The 25905-nt window shown below is 40.0% G+C and overlaps 2 protein-coding genes across 23 annotated transcripts in view; both read left to right on the forward strand.

Annotated features, from left to right (window-relative positions):
* The window catches only part of trpm3 (transient receptor potential cation channel, subfamily M, member 3), a 286085-nt gene extending 271327 nt beyond the window's left edge, over positions 1-14758 (forward strand). For all 21 annotated transcript variants that reach the window (XM_057832851.1, XM_057832860.1, XM_057832857.1 and 18 more), the window contains 3 exons: positions 764-957; positions 1973-2105; positions 4064-14758. In XM_057832851.1, the coding sequence (XP_057688834.1) occupies positions 764-957; positions 1973-2105; positions 4064-5660 (1924 nt within the window). In that variant the 3' untranslated portion in view covers positions 5661-14758. The remainder of the gene's footprint in view (positions 1-763; positions 958-1972; positions 2106-4063) is intronic.
* A 5549-nt stretch (positions 14759-20307) lies between these two features.
* klf9 (Kruppel like factor 9) lies at positions 20308-25703 on the forward strand. 2 transcript variants are annotated; one of them, XM_057832754.1, is made up of 2 exons: positions 20308-20931; positions 23933-25703. In XM_057832754.1, exons 1-2 carry the CDS (start codon positions 20658-20660, stop codon positions 24235-24237), a joined length of 579 nt encoding a protein of 192 aa, XP_057688737.1. In that variant the 5' UTR covers positions 20308-20657; the 3' UTR covers positions 24238-25703. The 2 variants fall into 2 exon arrangements, with proteins under 2 accessions (XP_057688737.1, XP_057688738.1); XM_057832755.1 differs by having other exon boundaries at positions 20320-20931; positions 23963-25703.
* Positions 25704-25905: the final 202 nt, after the last annotated feature.

The raw sequence follows: 25905 nt of genomic DNA on the forward strand, positions 1-25905 counted from the left end.
ACCGTATGTTGAATGTATATATCCATCTTGTGTCTTATCTTTCCATTCCAACAATAATTTACAGAAACATATGGCATATTTTATAGATGGTTTGAATTGCGATTAATTACGATTAATTAATTTTTAAGCTGTAATTAACTCGATTAAAAATTTTAATCGTTTGACAGCCCTAAAAAAAACATATACAAGTCGCACTGGAGTATAAGTCGCATTTTTGGGGGAAATGTATTTGATAAAATCCAACACCAAGAACAGACATGCCGTCTTGAAATACAATTTAAAATAAAAATAGACTAGAGAACAACAGGCTGAATAAGTGTCTGGTATGCTTACATTCCATGACTCATAAACAGCAAACAGAACATGCAGTACTTGCAGTAACTTGCATCTTATAATGTGCAGAATATGATATTCTTTTCGGTGTCATTTTGTGTGGCTGGTTTTACAATTTACGGCCAATGTTGAAACACAGGCCTTGAGCACCCTCTTGTGGTTTAGAGTGAAAATAACATAATAATTAATACAATAATAATAATTTCACACATGTCGCTCCAGAGTATAAGTCGCACCCCAGTCAAACTATGAAAAAAAATTGTGATTTATAGTCCGTAAAATACGGTACATAAGGTGGAGCAATTAAATTAACATTAATATTATTCAAGGCATTTTACATGATATACATTTTACATTGACAAAAACAGCTGATGTGTTTGTTGTGTTCTGCCAAATTAGCTAATCATCATCTACTGTCATTGTCATATAGCAATACATTCTTCGAGGTGAAGTCCATCTCTAACCAGGTTTGGAAGTTCCAGCGCTACCAGCTGATTATGACCTTCCACGAGCGTCCGGTCCTTCCTCCGCCGCTTATCATCTTTAGCCACATCACCATGGTGCTCAAGCACCTGTGTTGTCGTTGGCGTAAGCACGATGATGACGAGAGAGACTACGGACTGAGTAAGCGATGTTCAAGCTTCTTTCCAGTCTTTAGTCTGAAACTGAAAGTTTTTGGGCATGAGCCCAACATAATCACCAACTCGTCAATTATCAAATGAATCGACTATTTTTTATTATAATATTATATAATTATAATTAAATTATTTTATTTTATTTTAATTACCATATTGGCCCGAATATAAGACGGCCCTGATTATGAGACGACCCCCTCTTTTTCAAGACTCAAGTTTGAAAAAACACTTTTTGAACACCAAATTAAATTTTATACAGAAAATAATTACAGTACATCCGGAAGAAATGATTGTAACAATATATTTGAGAGAAAAAGCATGTCATTTTGCCTCATTCAAATCTTAATATCTGAACATTTGAATATGTAAACTAAAGTGCAATCACATTCGTAAATGAATGGCTTCTGGTTTTATGTTATGGAAATAAACCAATCTATTGTGATAAAACAACAAAATTGCAATAACTGCATTAACCATCAAAGTGAAGGCTAACTGTAACTGTAGTCTTGAAACAAATCTGAATAAGGAAAAACATTGCAATAAAATAATGCAAACTGGTAAACTAAAAAGAGTAGCTGAGATCTGTCATGACAGAACATCGCTTCAATGATATCTGGCGCCATCTAGCGTCGTGAATGGGGACTGTAGCTGAGATCTGTCATGACAGAACACCGCTTCAATGATATCTGGCGCCATCTAGCGTCGTGAATGGGTATAATGTCTAGACCGCGAATATAAAACGACCCCCTCTTTTTCAGTGTTATTTCAATGCAAAAAACACTGTCTTATATTCGGGCCAATATGGTATTTAGAGACATTGTTGACCTAAAATATTTGAATGTCTTATTTGTAACTTTTTTTTTTTTTTTATATTAATTGTCTCACATTTTTTATGATCAATCAGCACAATACTGGTTGTTTATCAGTTCTTTTAAACTTGACACAATTATTTCGTCTATTAATGAGCTGCTATTATAACGCCCTCGAACTTCTGTCCTACACAGAACTTTTCATCACAGAGGACGAGCTAAAGAAGGTCCACGACTTTGAGGAGCAGTGCATAGAAGAATATTTTAGAGAGAAGGATGACCGATTCCACTCGTCTAATGACGAAAGGATTAGAGTCACTTCAGAAAGGTTTGTCTACTATAAAAACAAGGTTATTTTGAATGGAATGTTCACATAAGAATGAGGATGTTAACAAGGATTTATGTATCCCTATTTGTTATGAGTCATAACAAATTGATGGACCACTTTTCTGGTTAAACTAACCACATGAGTGCAAACAAAGTGAGCAATAACATTAACTCATTGGTTGCCATTGACGGCACCAGACGTCAATGCCATTAAAAAATGAGTATTATTGACCTCCAGCCCTCTCAGTTTCAATGAGTTGGCCGTATATTGTCAATGGCGGTGAGTTAACATTTCTAAATGTAGTAGGCAAATATGTTCAGAAAAATTGCAGAGATTTTAGTTCCTTTTATGAACCACAGTTTGAAATAGTGTTGTACCGATACCATTTTTTAGCTCCTGATACAGATTTTGCCCCCCCGACTGCACCAATACCAAGTTTTTTGAAAACAAATACAACACTTTTCCCCCATTTTAGTACTAAATGACTGCATACTAATTTTATTGTAAAATCATTGCTATCATGGCTTGATCAGACAAAGTTTGAGTAATTGCTAATAATTGAATAATTGGTAAGGTACTTTAAGTGCCTGTGACAGCATAAAAAAAAATCTTAAACAACATTATTATGTAAATTAGAATAATATTTTTAGACAATTCGACATATACAGTGGGGAGAACAAGTATTTGATACACTCACAATGAGAAAACCCATTGGCAGTGTATCAAATACTTGTTCTCCCCACTGTACAAGAAATTAGTCTTTTAATCTGCCGTTTAGCCCCGCCTGTCATTATAGCACTCTAGCGTCCCCAGCTGGATGATGACGTCGGCAGGGTCACGATTTCATCTGATTTAGAATTCAACCCATTGAGACGGAAGATTCAGAACGAGGAAAGAGAAGAGCAGCAAAATGTCATGATTGTTTCAATCTCTCGACTCCAATATTTTTACAGGATATTTTTTTTATTTAAGTATTTTGCCCCAATTTCTAAATAAATGGTATGGTCATGACAAATAATAGTCTTGTGCTAAATGGAATATGAAATATTAAAAATGCCAAGCCAAGGAGGCGCATTCTCGGCAGGTACGCGAATAGAACCGAGGGGGTGGAAGTGACCCATGGTGTGTGACAAGCCACCGGTCGTCAGCTGAGTGGCCTTCTGGGCGGACAAGAAGCATTGTCACCCACAAAATGCAAGCCACCTCCTTATTAAAACGTGTGCCATGATACCAGTATTTGACATAATTTAAAACACGTAGCTTACGCACTTTCATGTTGGTCCAGTGGTCCTACAGTTGTCTAACTTGTTTTGACCATTATCCGCGGTGAACGGGAACTTTTTGAAACACGCCCCTCCCTGATGCAGCAACTAAAGCCTGCAGCACAAAAGAAATAAGCTAAATAATCCGCAAAATCAGCTGAATCTGCAGTCGTTCTGCTTACTGTAGTATTGACTGTATACTGAAGATGATTAGCCCGCTGACGTCACATTCGCGTTGTTCGTCATCCAGGAAGTCACTCACTTTCATGGCGCAGGATTAAAAAAATTGAATAAATATATCAATCGCTTCCACACACATCCAAGCGATCCATTTTATTCAGGAGAATAAAATACCGCGTGAAATACGAAATAAACATGTTTTTTGCTGTCATAGGCACTTTAAGGATTGAGTAAAAATACACAAAAGGATTAGAAAAGAAACAATTCTTAAACATTAAATGGGAATCTCCTGACACCAACAACAAATGAAATGTACTTGATTAATGCACTAAAATGGATTAACAAAACGAAACATTTCATTCAGTCAACCTTTTGCGTAACACCAATTTAAGCCCCTGTACCACTGGTGGTACTCGTACTACACTGAGAACCACTGCTCTATGAAAGTCAATGTTTTCAAAATTTGAAAATGTGGTTGCAACAAAGAATTCTGGTCACAACTATTACTGTTGTCAGGGTGGAGAACATGGCGATGCGTCTCGAGGAAGTCAACGAACGGGAGCACTTCATGAAGGCCTCTCTGCAGACCGTTGACATCCGGCTAGCGCAAATGGAGGAGTTGATCGGACGGATTGCCGTGGCCTTAGAACGTGTGACAGGTGTCGAACGCGGGGAAGTCAACAAGGTTCGATCCCGGACGTCGTCTGATTGCACCGACTCTGCATATGTCCTCCGCCAAGGGGAGTGCACGGACGCAGCATACATTCTCCGCCAAAGTAGCTTCAACAGCACCGAGGGGAATGCGTACCGTTTGCAGGAAGCACTGGAGTGCACTGCCGAGGGCTCCATGTCCCCTCCCTCTCCTACCGGCGGGGCTCAGCGGACAAGAAGCCATTCCTTTTATGTGGGAGGCGGTCGTGGTGGCGAACGTTCCAGCGGCCCTGAACGGGCAGATAGCTTCTTCAAAGAGCGCTCACTCAGTCTCCATCGAGCCAACAGCTCACAATCTGTGTCTTCGTCAGCTGCCAATAAAGAGCTGAAGCCCCTGCCCTTGGCTACGCTGTCTGTCTCCCAGCAGCACCGACCCTCATCGTGCATCGATATCTATGTCTCGACCTCTGAGGAGGTTGCTCCAGCCGAGGTTTTTCTGGATTCCCTGCGTGTGGTACCGCCCCTCCAAAGAGAGGCGTCATTGCAGTCCGACATTATCGAGGCGGCGCTGCCGGGAGGCCGGGACTTCGGCGGTGCTGACAGGCACTCAGAAGGTGGCGGGGGCAGTGGTGGGGCGGCCGGTGGCGTGTTCGATGACAGTGCAGCAGCCGATTTATCTTTGTGTTCCGCCCACCTGTTACCGGACAGCGCCCTACCCTCTTGGGACGCAGAACCGTCACCGCCCCCCTCGGCCGGGCCGCTGGAGCGCTCCAAGAGCAGCCGTCTCCTCTCAACAGTAGGCACGTCCTTCCTGGAAGAGCCTCCTTTGGTCAAGTCCCACAGTCTCATGTTCACGACGAGGAGCTGCTACGGCGGACTGGGTGCGGGCGTCCAGGTCAAAGCTGCAGAGTACACCAGCATCACCGACTGCATTGACACACGCTGCGTTTCATCACCATACACCCCCGTAGAACGCTCGCACTCGCCCGGAGCTTCCACCTCATTCCCTTTTGACAAGCCTTCAGACGTTGGCTCTTCTCATCCAGAGAGAGAAGCTGAGCTAAGCCACACTGAGTCTGATCCAGAGGACCCAGAGGACCTGATGGCACCTCCCGACACCCCTCGTCTGGGGACCCTCGGCGGATCCGGCGGGGCCCCTCTCTGCTTCCCCATCTCCAGGCTGGAGCGAGCCAATAGCTGCTCTTCAGACGACTCCCATCCTTCGCTCACACTGGCCCCTCCGCACAGGAAGAGCTTGTCAGTGAGTGAGAGGATGGAGAGGGGACCGGGTCTGGGGGCAGACAGGGGGCCCGGGGGTCGGGGTCTGGCGGGAACCAGAAACCCCTTCCTCAGGAGCAAGTCCGGGGCACGGCCCGAAGCGGCCAAGACTGACAACCTCTCCATGAGGAAGCTGGCCGCTCCGTCGGCATTCCGCAGCTTTGATAGACAGAACTACACGTGACACGCATACACACCACACACACTGGAAGGGGAAAAGGGAAAGCGTGAAAGCAGGACCTGAACCAGATATGTAGTGCATTCGGAATCAGTAGCCCAAGTGTGTGAGCGGGTCCTTCTGTCCACACGTCAAAAAACAAAGAGCTATGGATTTATATTAGGATTCACCCACTCCCATCTTGTATCTAATTCAACTCTCAGTGGAAGCTGTGTGTTTGTGCTGTGTGTCGTCCACCCACCACGTATTATGCCATCTTTGCATCACGGTCACGTCATAAAAGAAAAGAAACAGAAGCTATGATGGTAAGAAAAATATAAGGGAATCCTACAACACCAGATCGTTGCCATGGTAACCCCTAACTTGACATCCATCCATGAAATGAGCTTGTCGTATTTAGGCTATTTAGCGCATTGGTTAAACGTCGCAGAATTGCACAATAGTAAGATATGGCAACAGTAAATGATTCAGGGATAGAAGGTTACCCTGCTGACTTTTCCCCCACCAAACATTTCTATTACATACAATGGATTGGGTGTTTATCCGTTTCTTCATCATCATATACTATTTTGCTTGTCCTCACCTACAACCAAAAATTCTTCTATCCAAAGAATGGCTCTTGCTATCAGGTCCTCTGTCATTCATTGGCTTTCCTTCACTTGGACATAGTTTTAAACCGGGAAATACCACCTGACTGAGCTAAAGTCAAATTACACCCAGGGGAGATTGCTCTACATCATTTGAAGCTGCTCTACATCATTTGAAGCTGCACTTTTTTCTCACAAATTCCGCTCTTGTTCACTTTTCGTTTGCTATTAAGTTCATAGTCAGTAATGTTCTTAAGCTGGATTTCCTGGCCAGTGTACGTTCACATGTAACTGTGCAGCAGTCTTCGGCCACCACCGGCTTTGTTATTTTACTATTGTCAATCTGACATTATATGACAGGATAAAAGATAACGCTAGGGATGGGAATCGAAATCCGATTCCAATTCGGAACCGGTTCCGAGTGTTTTGAGGCCTCGACATCACAATGAAAAAGCCTTAACGATCCCTTTAACGATTCCTAAAGACGCGTATTGCGTCGTGACGTGTGTTGTTGTCCAGACACATCAAACTAGCATGGCGCCAAGAACCACTCGCTCCAAAGTTTGACTACACTTCACCAGGAAAGAGTGTGAATATGAAAGGTTAGGACGGGTAAGCACGAGCATTGCAGCCATAAACATAACAATGACAGCACATAGGTTCAAACGCTCAAAAGTGTGTCTTCACTTCACGAGGAAAAAATACAACAAAGCGACTTGCAGTCATTGCAAGGTGGAGATAACTGCATTGGGAGGGAATACGATTGCGCTGTCCTCACAGAGAGGCTAAGGCTCAGTCCTGGCTATAAAAAAAATAAATAAAAGTCCCGGCTATACAGCTAGCTAAACTCCCAAATGACGATGCAGAAGACGTTGGTATAATTTGCTGACTTTATTCACCCATCACTTGAAGAGTGAAACTAAGAATAGAAATGAAACAAATCAATTTCGTCCCCAATAACAAACAGGTTTGCATCAACGTAAATCATCGATGATTAGCTGCTAATAACAGTATGGTTAGCATTCGTTCGCTAGCATTAGCACATCGTTCAAACCACTACACAACTGGATTTAAGTGTCCGATCGCGAGTGGAAACACAACAACAACAACACAAAAGATGATACATACAGGCGTTGCCTCTGTAGATATTAAAATTAACAAAGAACGTAGGCTCGTAGAAGTGTTTCCCTCTCTCACTCACTTGGATACGGCATTTCTTCTTTGGGTGTATGCGCGCTCCAGCAGTCCTCAAACTGCGGCCCGCGGCCCAAATACGGCCAGCCTCCACATTTGGTCCGGCCATTTTAAATGTTTTTTTTCTTTTTTCTCAATCGTGTTATTTATTTTCTGGCCTTTTCCTTGAAGAATTCAGAGAGGGTTATTTGGTTATTATCTATTTAATTAATAGTGTTTTTATTATTAATTATTATTATTATTATTATTATTATTATTATTATAAATAATCCAGAAAGGGTTATTTGATTGTGGCTTTCTGAAAAACAATAATTTTTTACATTTATGCACTTCTGCAATCGTCACACTTTTTCTGTAACAAACTGACCCCGGCCCCTCATCAGAGAAAGGAAAAGTTATGTGGCCCTCACAGGAAAAAGTTTGGGGACCCCTGCTTTAATACATATTGCCAAAGGCAGAACAAAAACCTATCTGCCAATACATACCAATATTTTTTATTTCTATTAGATAAATGTTTCAGTAAAATGTTACACATTCTTGTGTATTTGCCACTTATTGCCACAGTTAACATTGAGGCTTTGGGCCTCTTTTGATCTCGTTGTGAGTTTGTAAAGTTGTGACTTCTGATTAAACAAACTCGATGCCAATCAACACATTTGTTCTTTTTCCCCAAATTAGAATCGATAAGAGAATCGATAAAGAATCGAATCGTTAAGCAATATCGATAATGGAATCTGAATCGTAAAAATCCTATCAATTCCCATCCCTAGATAACGCTGTCCTTAAAAAAAGTCTTACATTTACACTTAAAAGAATTATACTAGCTATGTCCCATTTGAGGGTCTGTAGCCTAAGAAGGCTGCAGTTGAAGGCCAGTTACATCTCAACATCGCGCAAAAATGTCCCAATTAATTCAAATCTGAAGTCCACCTGCAAATGTGTCCTACATTCTAATTGTTTTGAGCTAGTTCGAAACACGCCCATTTCAGCATGTTTTTCTTCTGCTTCAATAAGTCATCATAAATGGTGGCAGGCTATCCCCTGGCACCACATTTATTGTTAATGTACGTAACCTATTCAAATGTGAACTTATTTAAACATCCAACCATGTACGTTAAACCAAAACCCCCAAATTCATTTAAACTATATGACTGTTAAGGCTGAGAAATTGTTAGCTTGATTCTATAAAAACATCCAAATGTTTGAGGTTCAGAGGTTGCTTTATAATTAGGGCTGTCAAAATTATCGCGTTAACGGGCGGTAATTAATTTTTTAAATTAATCACGTTAAAATATTTGACGCAATTAACGCACATCCCTCGCTCAGGCATATTTAAATGACAGTACAGTCCAGGGATCGCGTTAACCGAATATTTTCTGTCGCTGACTGATTTTTTTTAAAACGGTGACGGAAAAAACAGAAGTCCACCTGTCATTTTGACAGGTTGCAATTCACACCCCAGACCACAGGGTGGCGAGTGAGCATATTAATTAGCTATTGTCTCTCTTGATGCATGACATCGTTGGCCTTACTCTGAAAAATGTCAAGGCAACTGAGTGTCCGAAGTTTCTTCAAAAAGCCCCAAAACGACGATGGTGTTGATAAAAGAGGTGAAAAAAGAGGGACTGCACAAGCGGGCACGCAATTCAAGTCCATGCGCACCAGGAGGAAAGTGTGAGACTGCGTTCAGGCCACAGCAGGTGAACTGTTAATTTCATTGTTCCGTATGTAACCTCATCTGCTTGATGTGTGATGATGGCACGGTGTGGATTCTCTGTTAAGCTTGTTCGGACAGAATATTAATTTAAAATGAATGAAAACTAAATACTATTGAATATGTTGAAGCGGTATGCAATGTTAAGAGTCTTGTTAGCTCGAATTGCTGTGTCCAGCCGCTGTAGCTCTGCTGCTCTCTGTGAACTCTCTATTCAAGCCGGAACGCGCGCGGCTCTTAAGTGTCTCTGTCACATGACTGTGTCGTAGCCGCTAACACGCTCGGCCAAATGGACACACAAGTACGGAAGGTGGATTATGCCAAACAAAGGGTCACCACAATGTCATTATCATCATTTTAAAAATTTAAGTGACGGGTAAAAACAGATTATGACCGGATTTTTATGACCCTGTCAGTCAAAATGACAGACAACGAAAAAGTCTAGCGCAACCTCTGGTACAGTCAAATGCCCAGTTGTTAATTGTGTTTTGTGGAGTTTTGCTGCCCTCTGCTGGCGCTTGGGTGCGACTGATTTTATAGGCTTCAGCACCCATGAACATTGTGTAAGTAATATTGACATCAACAATGGTGGGCTACTAGTTTATTTTTTGATTGAAAATTTTACAAATTTTATTGAAACGAAAACATTAAGAGGGGTTTTAATATAAAATTTCTATAACTTGTACTAACATTTATCTTTTAAGAACTACAAGTCTTTCTATCCATGGATCGCAGTCTTGTTGATTTATTGTTATAAAAAACAAATACAGTCCTTATGTACCGCATGTTGAATATATATATCCATCTTGTCTTATCTTTCCATTCCAACAATAATTTACAGAAAAATATAGCATATTTTATAGATGGTTTGAATTACGATTAATTGTGATTAATTACGATTAATTAAATTTTAAGCTGTAATTAACTCGATTAAAAATTTTAATCGTTTGACAGCTCTATTTATAATTTGAAATTATTTTATAGCAGCAGAATAAAGAAGGAATGGGGGTCATTACAGTATATGTTTTAATCTTTTCTTTTTAACTCATTCACTGCCATTGACAGTGATAGATGTCCAATCGATGTCTGTCGCTGTCAATGGTAACCTTTGAGCTAACTATTTTATAGCTTGTAGGGCTAACTGCAAGTGAATGATTGAGAAGAATTTGGCAAAAGTGAGTCGCACATAAGTAAAAGTGCCTTCCAACCTCCACGACATATCAATGACGGGTTCTGAGTTTAGATATTGGATTAAGAGTTTTTGAAATAGTTGAGGGGAGAATCTGGTAAAGAGGGCTAGATTATCATAAGAACATCCAGTAACTATAAATCTGCATTTTCTGACCATTATATCCCATTTTGTCTTTTATCGGGAGTCCAAATGATTCTATAAAACATTTCATATCATGAACAATTCATTTCAATCACTCATAAATCCTTGTTTGATTTACAACTATATTTAGAACCTCTTGATATTTATATAGTTTTCTAAAAGAAAAGACACTAAATACTGATGTGTTTATGAAGTATAACAGTGTCTCATAGACATTTCGATCCTATTCAAAGTATTTAAAATAGTTTTTATCGTATGGTTAAAAAAATGGAATGACACGGCAACTCACAGTTGCCTGGTTACTAAACTTCCGGGTGCCTTCAGGGCATTGATGAATTATGTTGCTGCTGAGTCACATTTTGACTTTCTACGTTCCCCCACATCATTAAATTAAAATATCCATGAGTGCTGTAAGCATGTGGCCTCAGCACAGACATCTGCTTTAGCTTGTTTAAGTGTACAGAGTGGAGGCTTGTCAGAATGAGCTGGACGCAACATGTTTTTATTTGCACAGAGAGGGAAACTCAAATAGCAACACGGACTCTATTTATTGGTAGTTATTTATTTTAGTGTCTCGCAACTACCTGTATGTTGAATTTGTGGCAAAACCACAACAGGTTAATGTTGAAGACATAGATAACATTAGTTCAAGTGTTGTCTAAGATGGGATACAATTCTTAACTATTTAGGTTAGGACAGTGGAACCTTTAAAGTTGAACAGAAACCAGAATCTGACATATTATACAAAAATGTCCTCTGGGAAAATTAGTTTCTCCTCCTGTAGCTGACGAGTAGCGCAAAGAAATGCACCAATATTGTAAATGAGAGTGTAAGGAAGCCTGCTGATTAGTGCGAATGAGTCAGGAGTCCACTCTGGCTTCTTTCCAAAGTGGATGTCCACAAAGTGACCAAAACCTGAAGTACACAGTCAAAGAAAAAAAAAAAACGTTAAATGTATGGTAAAATATTGGCAGCTGTGTGTTTTCTAGAAGTTTACCATTAAACCATTAAAAAAATAAAATAAAATAAAATACATGTAAAAATGGTATAGTGCTTCAGTGACCATAGATTTTTAGGTAGATTTTCATAGTTTTTTTTTTTTTTTTTTTTTTTTTAAACCTAAAATTACTGTACAATAAATTCATTGTTATGTACTCTAATATGTAACTTGTCTTGATGGTGGCGGGATCACCATTGTACCCTTTCTTGTCCATTCTCTCCAGCCTGAATTCAAACCCACACCTTTACCTTGATAGTCTAACATGCTTACTGCTGAGCTACTGTGGAGAAAATGCTGTGTGTTGAAGGTTTGGAAAACATTTGTCCCCGAGAAGTTAAAATAATGTACTGGCGGCTGAAGGTAGACTGTGCTGTTGGCTCAGTAGTCAGCAGCCCTGACTGCCATATTAAGAGTTTGGGTTCAAATTCCAGTTGGAGAAGGAGGAGAACAAAAACAGCATTCCTGTGATGTCACCACCATCTGACTGGTTACAGATGAATATGTTTTACAGTATTTTGATGTAAAAAGGCAGTTAAAATGTATTTCTTTGTACGGTAATTTGTTGGTAATTTGAGGGTGAACATTTTACGGTTCCAGTGTTTTTCTAATGGTATAATTCTGGCAAACAGTATTTTACTGTAAATTTAACATTTTTTAATTCAACCTTTAAAGAGAATGATAATACTAAAGGGGTGTGAGATATTAATAGAACCGTTATGTGGCAAAATAACAAATATTAATAAAGTTAACAAAAAAATAAATCACATTCATGAGGAATTATCGAAAATAGATTGAAAACTATGAACATTTCCAAAAGTATTCCGGAAACAGCCGAATTGGGCTTTGACTTCACAGCCAGGAAACAAAAGGTCGAGGCAAGTGCCATTGTTGTTTATCGACGAGAGAGTTGCTTTCGTGTTTTATCAAAAAATCGCTAAAATGGTTCAAACCTGTCATGCTATGTGGTGTACAAATAGCCATTTGTCGCAATGTAGTACCCATGAGTTCCCGAACGTGAGAAAAAGAGCTAGACTACGCAGAAAATGAGTAAAGTTCGTCCGTGCAAAGAGGGCTGATTTTGCAGACCCAGCCTCCGGCACGGTTTTGTGTGGTACACATTTTACACCTGAAAGCTATTCGAACTATGGACAAATGAAATCAGGTTTTGCTAAGAAATTGCTGCTGAAAGCAGATGCGGTGCCCACCATGCACGCACAGCCACGTAAATGTTCCGAGATATCAAGAAAGAGGACGATGACTGGCACTGATGAGACCACCCCACCACCCCAAGCTAAGCAAAGGAGGGGAGCAGCCAAGCTCAAAATGGCCAGCGTGAGTACTCTTTTATAATAAAAAAAAAAAATCACGCATTGGATATAGGACTGGACACATGTATAAATTATCGCTCGTAAAATATACACAACAAATCCTCTAATCCCATTCAAATTTGTGTCTGTTGGCAGAGCGAAAACCTATGATAGCACAATAAATGATAAATATTCTATAATTATTTTGCGGTCACGGTGTATCAGCTTCACAAAAAGAAATGCAAAACAAACCATTCGGTGTTTCCCACACGATCTGTTGTTTTATCAGTGTGATTGTTCCCCTTAATGATCGTTTCATTAGGCTGCATTGGCTTTCGTTTGGGCTCAAATTGATAACCCAAAACACCAAAGAAAGGTTCATAACTCTCCTCGTCACCATCAGAAGAACGTTCGTTACGTCTGATTCGTCGCTGCAACTATGGACAAAATTGTCCGCCATCATCGCTGCCATTCAGTACTCAGCACTGAGCCGGTTGTTTCCTAGTTGTGACGTCACGCACACAATATGCTAGATTTCCGGGATCTCGGGCGCCGGTCGTTTTAGCTTGACAATCGATCCAAATTTCTATCATTTTCTTGGTTTTGCGATGTGTTTAATCACACGAAGTGGCATGATATGAATCCAAAAGGCATGGGTTTATGGATAAATGATGGAATATTAGCATTTCCCCAGGTGCTTTCATACTCTTTAACAGTCTTTACCTTTGCTTTGCGCTCCTCAAATGGTCACACGAAAAAATGTATGACCGTGACAATAATTTTCTCCACTTTTATTTATGGAATGTGATAAAAACCTGGGGAAAAATGCACAAAGCACATTAATGGTGTAGTCTAAACTTGTGTTGTCTACTGAGGGATTGCACATACTTTGATATTAGAGGGGAAAAAAAGAAAAACACTGCCAGATAAAAAGCAAAACTGTCCCAGAGGTTCTTTGGTGGTTCCACTGTAGATGATTGAAAGAGAAAAGCGTGATCCAAAGTCAGTGCTCAGGGACAATAGAATTCAGTGATGTAAGCTTATAAATTTGTCAAGAAAAATGAGACTAGATTAAAACCAAGATATATCTTAGAAAACCTGCACTGGAGAAAATACAAAACATACTTGACTGTTTTATGTCCTCATAAAGGACAACAAAATAATGTCAGAACTTGATGAATTCACAGGCATTTCCTTGCTAAGGACTACAACAATTACTATATGTTTTGATGGCGTTTTTTGCCCCTTATGTGTAGAATCAAAGCAATTTTCTTTTTAATCCAAAGAAGCTGAGTGGTTTTCTCCTGAACTTGCCGTGTTGCACAGCTGAGACCTCATTGGAGGGGGGCCTCCACTCAAGTTTGAAAACAGATGTCCGGGTGGAGGCCTACGTTGATTTGAACACTTACAGTGACATGATGCTATAAATGTGGAATGCCTGTTGTGCGAAAGGATCAATCTAATGAGGAGTGTGTGTATGTTTGTGTGCATTCACCTGTGTACAGTATTTTCCTAAAAAATTATACCGTGGAATCCAGAGCATACGAAGATAATCAGGACACTTTATTCCCTCCTTGTGATGCTCCAGTTAACTCATTGGCTGCCATTAACGGTGATATACTAATGGCATTCAACATGATCATTCGATGGCAACCTTCCTAGTTCAATTGAATTTGATTTCTGTTGCTGTCAATGGCAGTAAATGAGTTAAAAAGTAATAATAATAAAGTATCCTATTCCTTGCAATAACTTCTAAGCTGGTGTCTTCACATTTAATTTATTGAATCATGTCCTTGAGATGCATGCGATTCTTCCACTCAGAGTGTACAGAGATGACCCGTAAGGACAGAGACAGAAAGAGATTATTCTATGAAATCAAAGTAGTGAGTATTTGGATGCAAATACAAATCTGTATTCTTAAATGTGAATAGGATCATGTCTGGCATGCATTGTTAAATAAACAAATAGATTGCCAAACCGATAGCCATGGGCTCTGTTTTTTTGTTTGTTTCTGGTATCGAAACTAACTGTTTTCACTCATAATATTGTAAACGTCAACATCAGTTCAATATGTTATTTGTAGTTCATTTGTTAGACAAATGTAATTACAAATAATTGAATAAATCAATTCAAATACAGGAGGACTCAGAGAGAGCAAACCCCCGTCTAAGCAGCCAAATTCAAAGCATTGCTTACTTCTGACCTCTTTGACCTTTTTCTCATCATATCACCTATCATCAGGGGATGAAGTGGCTAGAATTTCTTGCTGCAACTCTGTGACATTAAGGTTGCCACGGAGCCATATTTTTGGGGGGAAGTGTGTGAGGGGTCAAACGTCCTAAAACCACCGAAATACCGGCATACATAGTTATACAGTACCTATAACAGATCTTGCACATGCATTAGGATACTGCATTACACTTACAGTAACAAGGCATACACGAGAAACTGATTTTCATTCCAAATTATATTTTTTCAAATATGTGCAAAATAACATTCAACAAAAACGCCAGTATCCCTGACCTCCATCTCCTAATGTCATTTTCTCTTGTTTCCTCAAATCTACATCTAAAATCTCAATTTGAACTATTTTAGAACAAAACTTAAGAACATCAGGAGGTACATTAAAATTATTATTAATAAAATTAACTTTGACATCAATCCGTGCTTCACCTCTTCCGTTTCATATTATAAACATATCCAGTAAGTTTGATTATCATCCCTTTATTCGTTCTTGAGTTACCATCATCAACATACAGAACCGAGTACATAACCTCTGGCTTCCTTCCATTTCACCTATTGGTGGAAGTAATTATATGAATACAATCTATAAAATTAAATAAATAATTTTTTAGAATAGAATATTTTATTGAAAATAACGTCATTTTCAAAGGTATTTTTTTCATAATGATAGTATTTATAATAGATTAACCATTTCCTCAATAAATCACAAAATTAGGTCAGAATGTTCATTTTCTTTGTTTTCACAAAACCAGTAAATGAATAGTTTAATTAAATAAAAATAATAATACAAAATAGACTAAAAAACTACTAAAAAAGTCAATCAATTTTCAAATGTCCCATTTTAAAAAGAAGGTAAATACGATCGAATCAACATTTATTTCATCAATAAATCACAAACATCTGAACTAATATTTCACTTTATTTAAAAAAAAAAACACACAAACACACACAACGAATGAACAATTTAATGAGATGAAGAAATAAAAACATCTTAAATTTATAAACACACTCCCTGTGTTCTGAACCAAACACAAAAATGTTTTTTCCGAAAATGTTAAGCTATGACTTGGACAATTTTGCTATTCAGCTAACGACTTACAACAAACTAATTAGTCAGTACAAAAGAAGAAAAGCAATTTTACTCGGAGAGAGAAAACAGCCAAATAAAGGTTCTACAATAGGAACTCTTGATTCTGTCAGTAAGGTTTCCCGGGCCTTCCTTTGCAGGGTAACCTAACCTTACCACCAACTGTGTGTGACCCACTGGCCATTCATGGGAGAACACAATGTCCCCCCACACACATTCCTCTTCATTGCAGCACCCACTGACTATCTGTAAGCAACTTGATGACGAAACGTCTTCCTGACCCACATGTGCGCCTCAACCGACTGCGCCAAAAATAAAAAAGTGAAGCAAAAGAGTGGGCTGGAAGCACCCCTTCCTTCTCCTTGCTCTCCCAGGAAATGTTTATAGCCTTGGAAAAGAAGGAGAGTCAGGAAGACTCAAGTTCCATAGCATAATTCCTAGAAGTGTGAGGCCACGAGGAAAGTAGGCCGGGCTTGGGTGAGAGACTTTGTCAAATGAGTGACGTGTGTGTGTGTGTGCGCACCGTTTGCGTTAGAAGGGACAATCAGGCATGCTCAGTTACAGCAGGACTTTGTTTATCATGTCTTTGTTTTGTATTCATGACCTCTAAGTTCGCTTCTCTGTTTTGTTGCCTAGTGATCCTAAAAGTGCACACAACCCCCTTCACTTCCAAGGGGTTTTCGAGGAATTTTGCCCCACAAAAGAACCACCCACTTGCACTATGTTGCGGTTCAAGCGGTCCTCCCCCACCCTTCTGCGGGCTATACTGTATATCATATGAGACCTTGAATGTATGTTTTGTCTGTCATAAACCAGCCGAACAGATGCAACGCACACGTGTTACCGTTTTGCAACTTGAGTATGCCCAAACTTTTACTTTTGCAATCATGAGACCGGCTCTGTGACATTTGGGCTTGAAAACTCTTGAAAAATAAACCTTCACTTTTAGATTTTCTGCTACACATTCATCAAAAATAGGTCATAAACGATAAAAGGCTTAATTAGCTCAGTTAACAGCACAATGGTAAGTTTTTTTGTTTTTTTTTACATGATTTATTTTGTGTTTACAGTACTTTATATACGCACAGCAGCAAGGTTGCAAATACTGTAGGTACTAATGTTAGCTTTCTCTCAGAAGTAGAAGCTTGCTGTGACTGCTGACCAAGGGGTTCAACTTAAATAAACAGTCAAAGAAATCATCCCTTTTGGTAGGATTTTTAAAAAGCTTTTGCAAAATAAAGGCCATTCAACTAATAAAATTCTTATGTAATATATCGTTGGCAATTATACCTAGCATTTTGGCCGATGACTGAGTGTACACGTGAGAAGCAGTTCAAACTTTGCAAGTACGTGCCATTACATTCACATTTTTCCAAAAGTGAAATACTTATGTGTATCTTGTGTGTATCTTATAGCCCATGAGGGTTATATATACTATAGCCTATAGATATACTGGAGCTACGTAGCTCTACAAAAATGCTAGCTGTTGATATGTTGGTACTTGGATGAGGCAGATTTAAGTGTTTCATAGTGGATATTAGTTAAACGATCATTTGACAAATCTTCTTCCAGACATACGAATTAAAACAAACAAACAAACAAACAAAAAAACAGACTGTCCACCTACATGAAGACCTCATGAGCAGTGTCAAGTCACGTCGTGTTGGGCTGAGAGGCTAATTTAGGATGAGCCTCTTGCTTGTGCAAGACAGGTCAGTGACTATGACACTACAGGATTGCATTAAGAAGAATCAAAACAAGAAGCTATTTCCAGTCACACAATTGCAGGTCACCTATTGCACCTCTGATCTTCCCTGTAGCTCCTAGTCAAAAGTCACTTGAGGAAAGAGAAGCCTGTGTTCAGAGGCGGCACGTCCCATTAGGCAAATCAGGCAATTGCCTAGGGCCCCCAGCCAGCAGGGGCCCCAAAAGGGCCAACAGATTTAGCACACGCAGCTTTACTGTACTGCCGCAGCGACAAGTGTGGGGACTGCTTCAATACCATGGAATCATTTGGCAGATTCTAACGATTCTGTTATCAACCCCAATCAGCACTAACCATGTCAAGTAGATTTTACATTTCTAAGAAAGTCCGTTTAATTATTATAACTGTTTACAGAGTGACTCACCAGGAACTCACTGGAAAGTCCTTGGCAAGTTGTTAGACCTTGATTTTCACAGGCCAACTCATTATTCATGTGACCACTTAAAGAAATGGGGATTTTCCCAAAAAAGTCTATTAATGGGTCTATCGTATTCCTCATCGAATACTCTATAAGAAAAATATAACATATTTGCATCTAAAATAATCCTAAACGATCTTACTAGCAATTTTAATACTCCTTTTAGCAAGGTTCCTTGGGTATGCATACGTTCCCATAGGACCCGGTCCTGTTATTGTCCTACGTCACAAGCGCTGCGTATTCTGGGAGAGAAAATAGGCGTAAGGTGCGCATTTCGAGCAGAGGAAGGCAATCTGTCAAAATGTGTGTGTCCATGAACGAATGTAAGTACATCCATATGAGTCAGTGTAAAGTGCTTAGTTTTCGCCACTTTTATGGCAAACATGACCGCACATGCACGCAGCGTGCACTCGCACCCCCCCACCTTTGTGTTCATTATACTGCGCGAGTATGTATGTGTGTCACGTGACTCAGAGTGAGAGTTTTTAATTGGCCAAATGAAGAGAAGTTATCTTTCTGGAAGCGAAAAAAGAAAGAAAAACAGCAAAAGAAGAGAAAAGGAAGCAAGACAGCGGTGAGTGTACTATTTTACTGTAGTTTTATGTCCTAATGTAGTAGAAGCACTGCCGACTAGTAGTAGTAGTAGTATTTTTATGTCCAAAACCAATTAACTCCCTTGTCTTGTTGTAACTAGCTTGTTAGCGCTTGCTAACAGCATTGCAGCATGCAAGTGTCTCTTCATACATAAAGATGTTACCTAGAACATAAAATCAGTGTTTAGAATCAACACAGCTAACATCAGCCAAACTGATAAGATCTTACATGATTCACTTCTGTGCCAGAATGTTATCCTTACTAAGTAAAAGCAATATAACTTACCAGCTAGTCAGTAGAATACGGTATGTGTAAAGGTATGTGTACTAAGCACAGTAATAATACTAATCTGAAGTACATTTTGTTTATTAAGGCAATGTGAAAAGTGAGTGTGGATTGAATGAATAATGCAATTGGGGGGCGGGGGGGGGCACTTTGAGTGTCCTAAAAACCGAGAGCGAGGCGTTATCAGACTTTTAATAAATATGCTATTGCTCCAAGTCCAACTGTCCCCCTTACTTGCACACGCTCGAAGGGCCCACTCTTGCTTGTTGCCTGGGGCCCCCAGGGACCCTTGCTATGCCTCTGCCTGTGTTGGTGCATTGAAATGAATACATCACAACACATCACCCACAATACATCATTGGAAAACTTTAGCTACCATTTTAACGCTACTGAAGATGTCCCAAGCCAGTAGTTGAGTCAAAATCAGAATTTCTTCTATTGTCATTGGGTAAGAATTGAAATAAAAACAGCAGCTGTGAAGAACAGTGCAAACCCAGGAACTGTTTGGGTCAATGCATAATTCTGCAGGGATTTAAGATGGCAGCCAATTTCTAAACAATTTGACTAACCCTCTGTAGCTGCTTACTCTCAGCCACAGTGCAACAGGAGAACCACAGCGAGAGCAGCAACCTCACCCAGCAGTTGGTAAAAGGACACCACAGGTCTGAAGTTATACTAGCGTCCCTGCTGGTGCTTTTTCAGAATTCATTCTTTATCCTGCCACCAGAAAATACTCCTAATCGAAATGTCTATCCGTGTCAACATTACCTTTATAATGCATAATAAAATGAAAATACGTGAGTACATCGCAGTATCAACCACAATGCTGGTTAGAACATCAAACCATACAAAAACTACCGTTACAAAGCTGTTTTGTATAAAATTTTGTGTGTTGCCTTATTTTATCTGTAAAATTTAAATCCAATTAATGTTTACTGACACTTTTAATTGTCAACGACATTTTTTCCCAGTCGATACTCGTCACCGAAAGCAACATTGTTTACGGCCCGCCCCTTTTCTTCTTAATGTCGCCTTCTGATTGGCTGACTAGGGCAGGTCGAGGACTTCCGTGAATCGGCAATTCCCTAAAACAACGGCTCACGTTTCCCGTGGGCCAATGGGCGTCCTCATCCATGATGACGCCGTGGGATTCCGCGAAATTGTTTCTTGGGAGTACGAGGACACAGAAGCGGCAAAGCAAGCGAAAACGAGGACGTGTGTGGCGGACCAGCCAAGTTAGCAGAGTCGCTGGATTTTCTGGAAGCCGGTTGGACCAGGAAGCGGACTGAGAATTCAGGGAGACCCTTCTAAGTAGTGAATCTACTCTCTTCTGGTTTTATTTTGCTGTATTTAGTTTGAACGACCCACTCTTAGTGGGACAGTCACATTGACGCCGACACGTGTGAGGAGGATATCGCACACCACCTCTCCTCCGTACCACTTGGATTGCTTTTTGCAACACTTCTCTACCAGTCATGTCCGATGTCTCTGCGGCCCCTGTCCGGATGGACGACACGCTGAAGGAGAACCAGGAGCACCGAACTTTGCTGATGGTGGCGATGATTCTGTTGGACTTGAACAAATGTCGGCCCGGCGGCGTGGAGGAGAAAGAGAAGCCGGCCGAAAGCAAGAGGAGGGTGGACGAATCGCATGGGTCTTCCGAGAAGAGGCACCGGTGCCCCTTTACCGGTTGTGGCAAGATGTACGGAAAGTCGTCCCACCTTAAGGCACACCTAAGAGTGCATACCGGTAAGTCAAACTCACCTGCCCGTTTTTTTTTTTTTTTTTAACAAAAACTGCATTTTCATCATGACGTCTAAGGTTGCCGACATGCTGTAACGGGTATATCTCAAGTCATTGCGTCATTGGATCACGATATAAAGGCTCGTGGGTGAGTGTCGTGATGCTGAGAGGGCGGATCGATAACTAATAATAGGAATCATCGTGCTAAACCAGGAGGAGGAGGTGTGTCGTGTGTAATGGGCGTTTCCTCTTGATATCGCTGAGCTCATTGGCTGCACTTGGACGTCTTATTATTGTTATTATTATTAATGATAATAACCACTTCAGGGACAGTGGACACTACAGTGGAAAGCTATTCAGACCTTTAACTCTGTATAGAGCAAGTGACTTTTGGTAATTCATTTAATATATATATTTTATTGGGACATATAAGACATTTTAACCTTTTATAGGGCAAGTAACTATATTTGGTCATTTAAAAATAGATGAATTAAGCAATTGTTATATTAAATAATTATATTACACTATTACAAAGATACATTAATGATTATTGCTTTTTAAGATATATTATAATTCTAAATACATTTTCTAATTATTAAAATGTTACTTATAACAATAAAATTCAAATGAGCAAAATGAAAATACTTACTGGTTACGGTAATGCTTTTTTTTTTTTTTTTTTTTTTTTTTTTTTTTTTTTTTTTTTTTTGTTAAGTTGCTTATTGATTATTATTGTTTTCCATTGCTTGCGATGGACGTCCAATTCATTTAAACTGAGAAGACTGGATGTCAGTGCTCATGTTTCAGTGCCGTTGACGGCATCCATTTTGACAGTTAAAATGGATTGGACGTTTAGCGCCGTCAATAGGGTTACGATCGCTGCCAACCCTCCCTGTCGGAATAGACTGGCCCTCTAGCGCCGTTAATAGCATTGAACATGATCATTCAATCCCAGAGTGAATGTGCAGTGACAGCGAAAAGAAGGAAAACAGTAAACGTGAACGTGGCAGCAGGTCACTGCGACACGGTTGTCCCAGCACACACATGCTGGAGAGATTACACGCCCCGCCCCTCTTTGCTACCCGCTACTTCCGAGTACGTCATCTCCCCGGCCCCCTCACACGGCTAGTTGTAAACAAGAAGCACGTGGTTGAGTGGAGCACGTGGCGGGGGAGGAAACCGTGTGGTTTTCGTTCCTTTTTTTTTCTTTTTAAAATCATCATGGTTGTTATCATGACTCACTTTTGCTCAATCAACGTGTTATGGATTTTGTTCCTTGGAAACACGCACGTGCGCGCACTCACCTCCCACAAAATTTGTTTTTTTCCCTGACAATGATGAGCAGTTTGTACTTTGCCTGAGAATTGCTTCATTCTTTATTTTTTATGACCTTTTCTAGAAACAAGGCAAAAACAAAAAGCTACTCGTAATTAGAGTGAGGCTATATTATCAATATAGCAGGATATACATGATCTTTTTCATATTTACGTTATAGAAAATAGAAAGCAGTTTTGAAAAAAATTGACTGGCTTTTATAGATATTTCATAATCCTGTTGCCACCCAATCAATCCACACTATAATCCAAGTGCAGCATTCACCGTAGTAGCGCAAAAATATGAGGAAAAACGTTTCGATCTAATCATCTAACCCTTTATAGGGAACTCCTTTAACTTTATGGCTGCCATTGAAGGCGCTAGACGTCCCCAGTCAACATGGATTGGACATCCAGTGCTGTCAATAGCAATGAAAGATGAGCATTCATTCAACTGGACTTCTATTTTTGTCAATGGCAGGCATTGCGTAAAATACTATGATATAAAAAGAATTACAAAAAAAAAAAAAAACTTTCGAGAGTTGTGGGGGCCATAACCAGAGTGTATTTCTGTTTTTATTCATTTTTTTTAATAATAATTTTGATTTTTTTTAATTTGTAAATTTTATAAAAAGTCATGATTAATGATATTTAAAATATGTCTAATTTATTATTGAGACCCGACATCCACATATTTTGGGTCTGTTGGCCACATCTGGATACCAAATGTTAATATTTTGGCCTACATGACCAACTATGTGATATCTAGGTAATGTATGTAGACGCCAGAGGCTATGTTTTTTTTGTTTTTTTTTAATTCCCAAAAATGGTCACTTACTCAATAAAATGTTAATTACAGTCCTTTTTACAGTATTTCTAAGGTCAGGTCACGTTTTGACACATGCCCCTCATGACTGTTTGTGGCTGTGATTGCCAAATACTTCCGTTTATTCACATATAAAATAAAGCTTGTTTATGGTGTGCTGAAGTCTATTTAATGAACTTCCTTACTAGAGCGTTCCCACAATATGAAATAGTTGATGAACGTTGGTCGAACTTGTTCATGTACAACACAAATAGAGTCAATCAATCGTATCCTTTCTGTTCCTTCCACTGTCCAACTACCCATCTGTCCGTATTTGTGACTGATGGAGCTGTGGGGGCAAATTTGTACCTGTTAAAAAACATGAAAACCGTGATTACTTTAGCATTTTAATTGTTGTTTTACAGCAAATGACTGCTAAAAAGTCTGTATGTGTAACCGGTCTGATAGTGATGGCGTCACAGTGCTCCCTGGGGTTTGAACCAATGCTGTCACCGTGGCAGTCAAGCGTGCTGACTACTGACCCCATAACCAAGTTTAGCTTTAACTGCCAGCACGAAAAGTTATCAGGGAGTAACATTTTCCAAACTTCTACACTTACAGTACCTGCTCCAACTGTTCTTCAGTATAGCTCACTAGTCAGTATGTTCGACTGTCAAGCGCAGTGACGTCACCACCACCATCAAGACAGCTTGCATACGGCTCATAGTACCATACCATGCAATGCCGTTTATAAAAACATCTGCCGTTATTTTTACGGTTACTGTAGCACCATACCGGTTTTACCTGTATTTGACAGTTTTCAAGTAAAATTTTGGTAACCTCTGCTGCCAGTATTTTACCATAAATATATTGTTGTTATTTTTACCAGATGTAAACCCCCTTCGTGGTTGTTCCACAGGTGAGCGTCCGTTCGAATGCACCTGGCCGGCCTGCGGCAAGAAGTTCTCTCGGTCGGACGAGCTGACCCGCCACTACCGCACACACACGGGCGAGAAGCGCTTTACCTGCCCGCTCTGCGATAAGTGTTTCATGAGGAGTGACCACCTGACCAAGCACGCCCGCCGCCACGCCGGCTTCCACCCCAGCATGCTGCAAGGCGCCGCCAAGAGACGCCGCTGTTCCGTCTCAGTGTCCTCGTCCGACTCTGGAGACCGAAGCCCTCAGGGGTTGTAAATAGAGACAAACGGACACAGGTTTTTTCTGTGTCTACCATCCTTTATTTACCAATGTGACAGGTATTTATTCAAAATTTTCTGTCAGGGGGGATTATTTTTAATCATTTTTGAGTGTCAGTGGGCCAGCGTCAGTTTTTTCCCCAACTGAGAATAAGATGGTCGAATCATTCATGGAGTTTGCATGTTCTCCATGTGCTCGCGCAGGAGTTGTCCGGCTACTCCGGTTTACCACCCGCCTACCAAAAACCTGTGTTTTGGCTTCATTGAAGACGCTAGATTGCCCTTGGTTGTGTCCATGAATGGTTGCTCGTTTTTGATTGGCTAGCGACCAATCTCGGGTGTAGAAGCAGAAAGGGAATTGGTGATGCACCATCGAAATCTTCAGAGGAAGGGAATAAATATTAAAATATTACACGTACAGTAGAACAGTATTACCATGTACATAGAGGAAAAATTGATTTATAGCCATTAGTGAGAAATTAGAGTATTATCTAGATGAGAATTTAAACAATTGCAAAGTTACTTTAGATGAAGAAAGTAACTTGACAAACATCATGCTAAAAAAGTTGGGTTGCATTTTGTGAATAATGCAAGTGACATATTTTCTTCACATGAGGTCTGTGCCTTCTTGGGGTTGCTTTCCCATTCCTTGCCATTATCAGAATGGATTATCATTATCTTCATCCTGAACGACTTGTCAGAACAAGCTGATGTACACTTTTTTACTTGTTGTGCCGCATGGAACTTTGTCAGGGATCTTAAAATGAACGTTTTGCACCTCCCAGTGGTGATGTTGAAGCACAACATATCACTCACTATCTGACTGGGAATTTTGATTATTTGGTTCATGACTTTGTATTTCTTCTGTACACTGTTTTTTGTAATAATGGTTTTATCTTAACTTGTTGGCTGCGATAGATGCCCCATCCATTTTGACTAGGAGGGCGGTAAATGAATGAATGATGTTACACTTATATAGCGCTTTTCCACCTTTCTAGGCGCTCAAAGCGCTTTACACTATCTCACCATCCACCTACTGGTGACGCAGCACCAGGAGCAACGTGGGGTTCAGTGTCTTGCTCAAGGACACTTAGACGTGTTCATCAGGGCGGAGAATCGAACCCACAACCTCTGGCTTGGGAGACAATTACTCTACCACTGAGCCACGCCACCCCATCGCGGTCAGCGATCATTCACTGTCAGCCCTCCCAGTCAAAATGGATTGGACATCTATCGCTGTCAATCGAAGTCAATGAGTTAACGGGGTATTACTCCACTATGTGAGCCAAAAAATATTGTGGTTATTTTATCTTTTCTGTCGTTATGATATCTGGGATTTATTGTTGGTGCCTTTTCAGGTATGATGCTTCTCTACTTTATTGAGAGTCACTGAAGACCCTAATGCATCACAAGCATTGTAATATTTAATCCTCAAACAATTTAACAATAAAAATGTTATTTCTAGTACTGTGCTAGTTCTTATACATACATGCTTTATTGCTGTATCAGTACAGTGACAATAATCACGGTTTATCACCTACAAGTTATCACTGAAAACCCTGTTTTAAGTAAGCTGAATTCATGTTAACGAAGTAGGACTCAAAATTTTAAGTGAATGGGGCTTAAGTACATGTCCTCTCAAGGGTGTAGGTTTGGTCTCAACATT

Source organism: Corythoichthys intestinalis, chromosome 3, assembly GCF_030265065.1.
Source record: "Corythoichthys intestinalis isolate RoL2023-P3 chromosome 3, ASM3026506v1, whole genome shotgun sequence".
NCBI classification, from domain to species: Eukaryota; Metazoa; Chordata; class Actinopteri; order Syngnathiformes; family Syngnathidae; genus Corythoichthys; species Corythoichthys intestinalis.

What these genes read in the sequence shown, in the direction of transcription:
- klf9 (XM_057832754.1), top strand. Translation starts at nt 20,658, where the DNA reads ATGTCCGATGTCTCTGCGGCCCCTGTCCGGATGGACGACACGCTGAAG. An exon ending in ACACCTAAGAGTGCATACCG is followed by an intron (nt 20,932 to 23,932) that starts GTAAGTCAAACT and finishes TATTTTTACCAG; the next exon opens with ATGTAAACCCCCTTCGTGGT.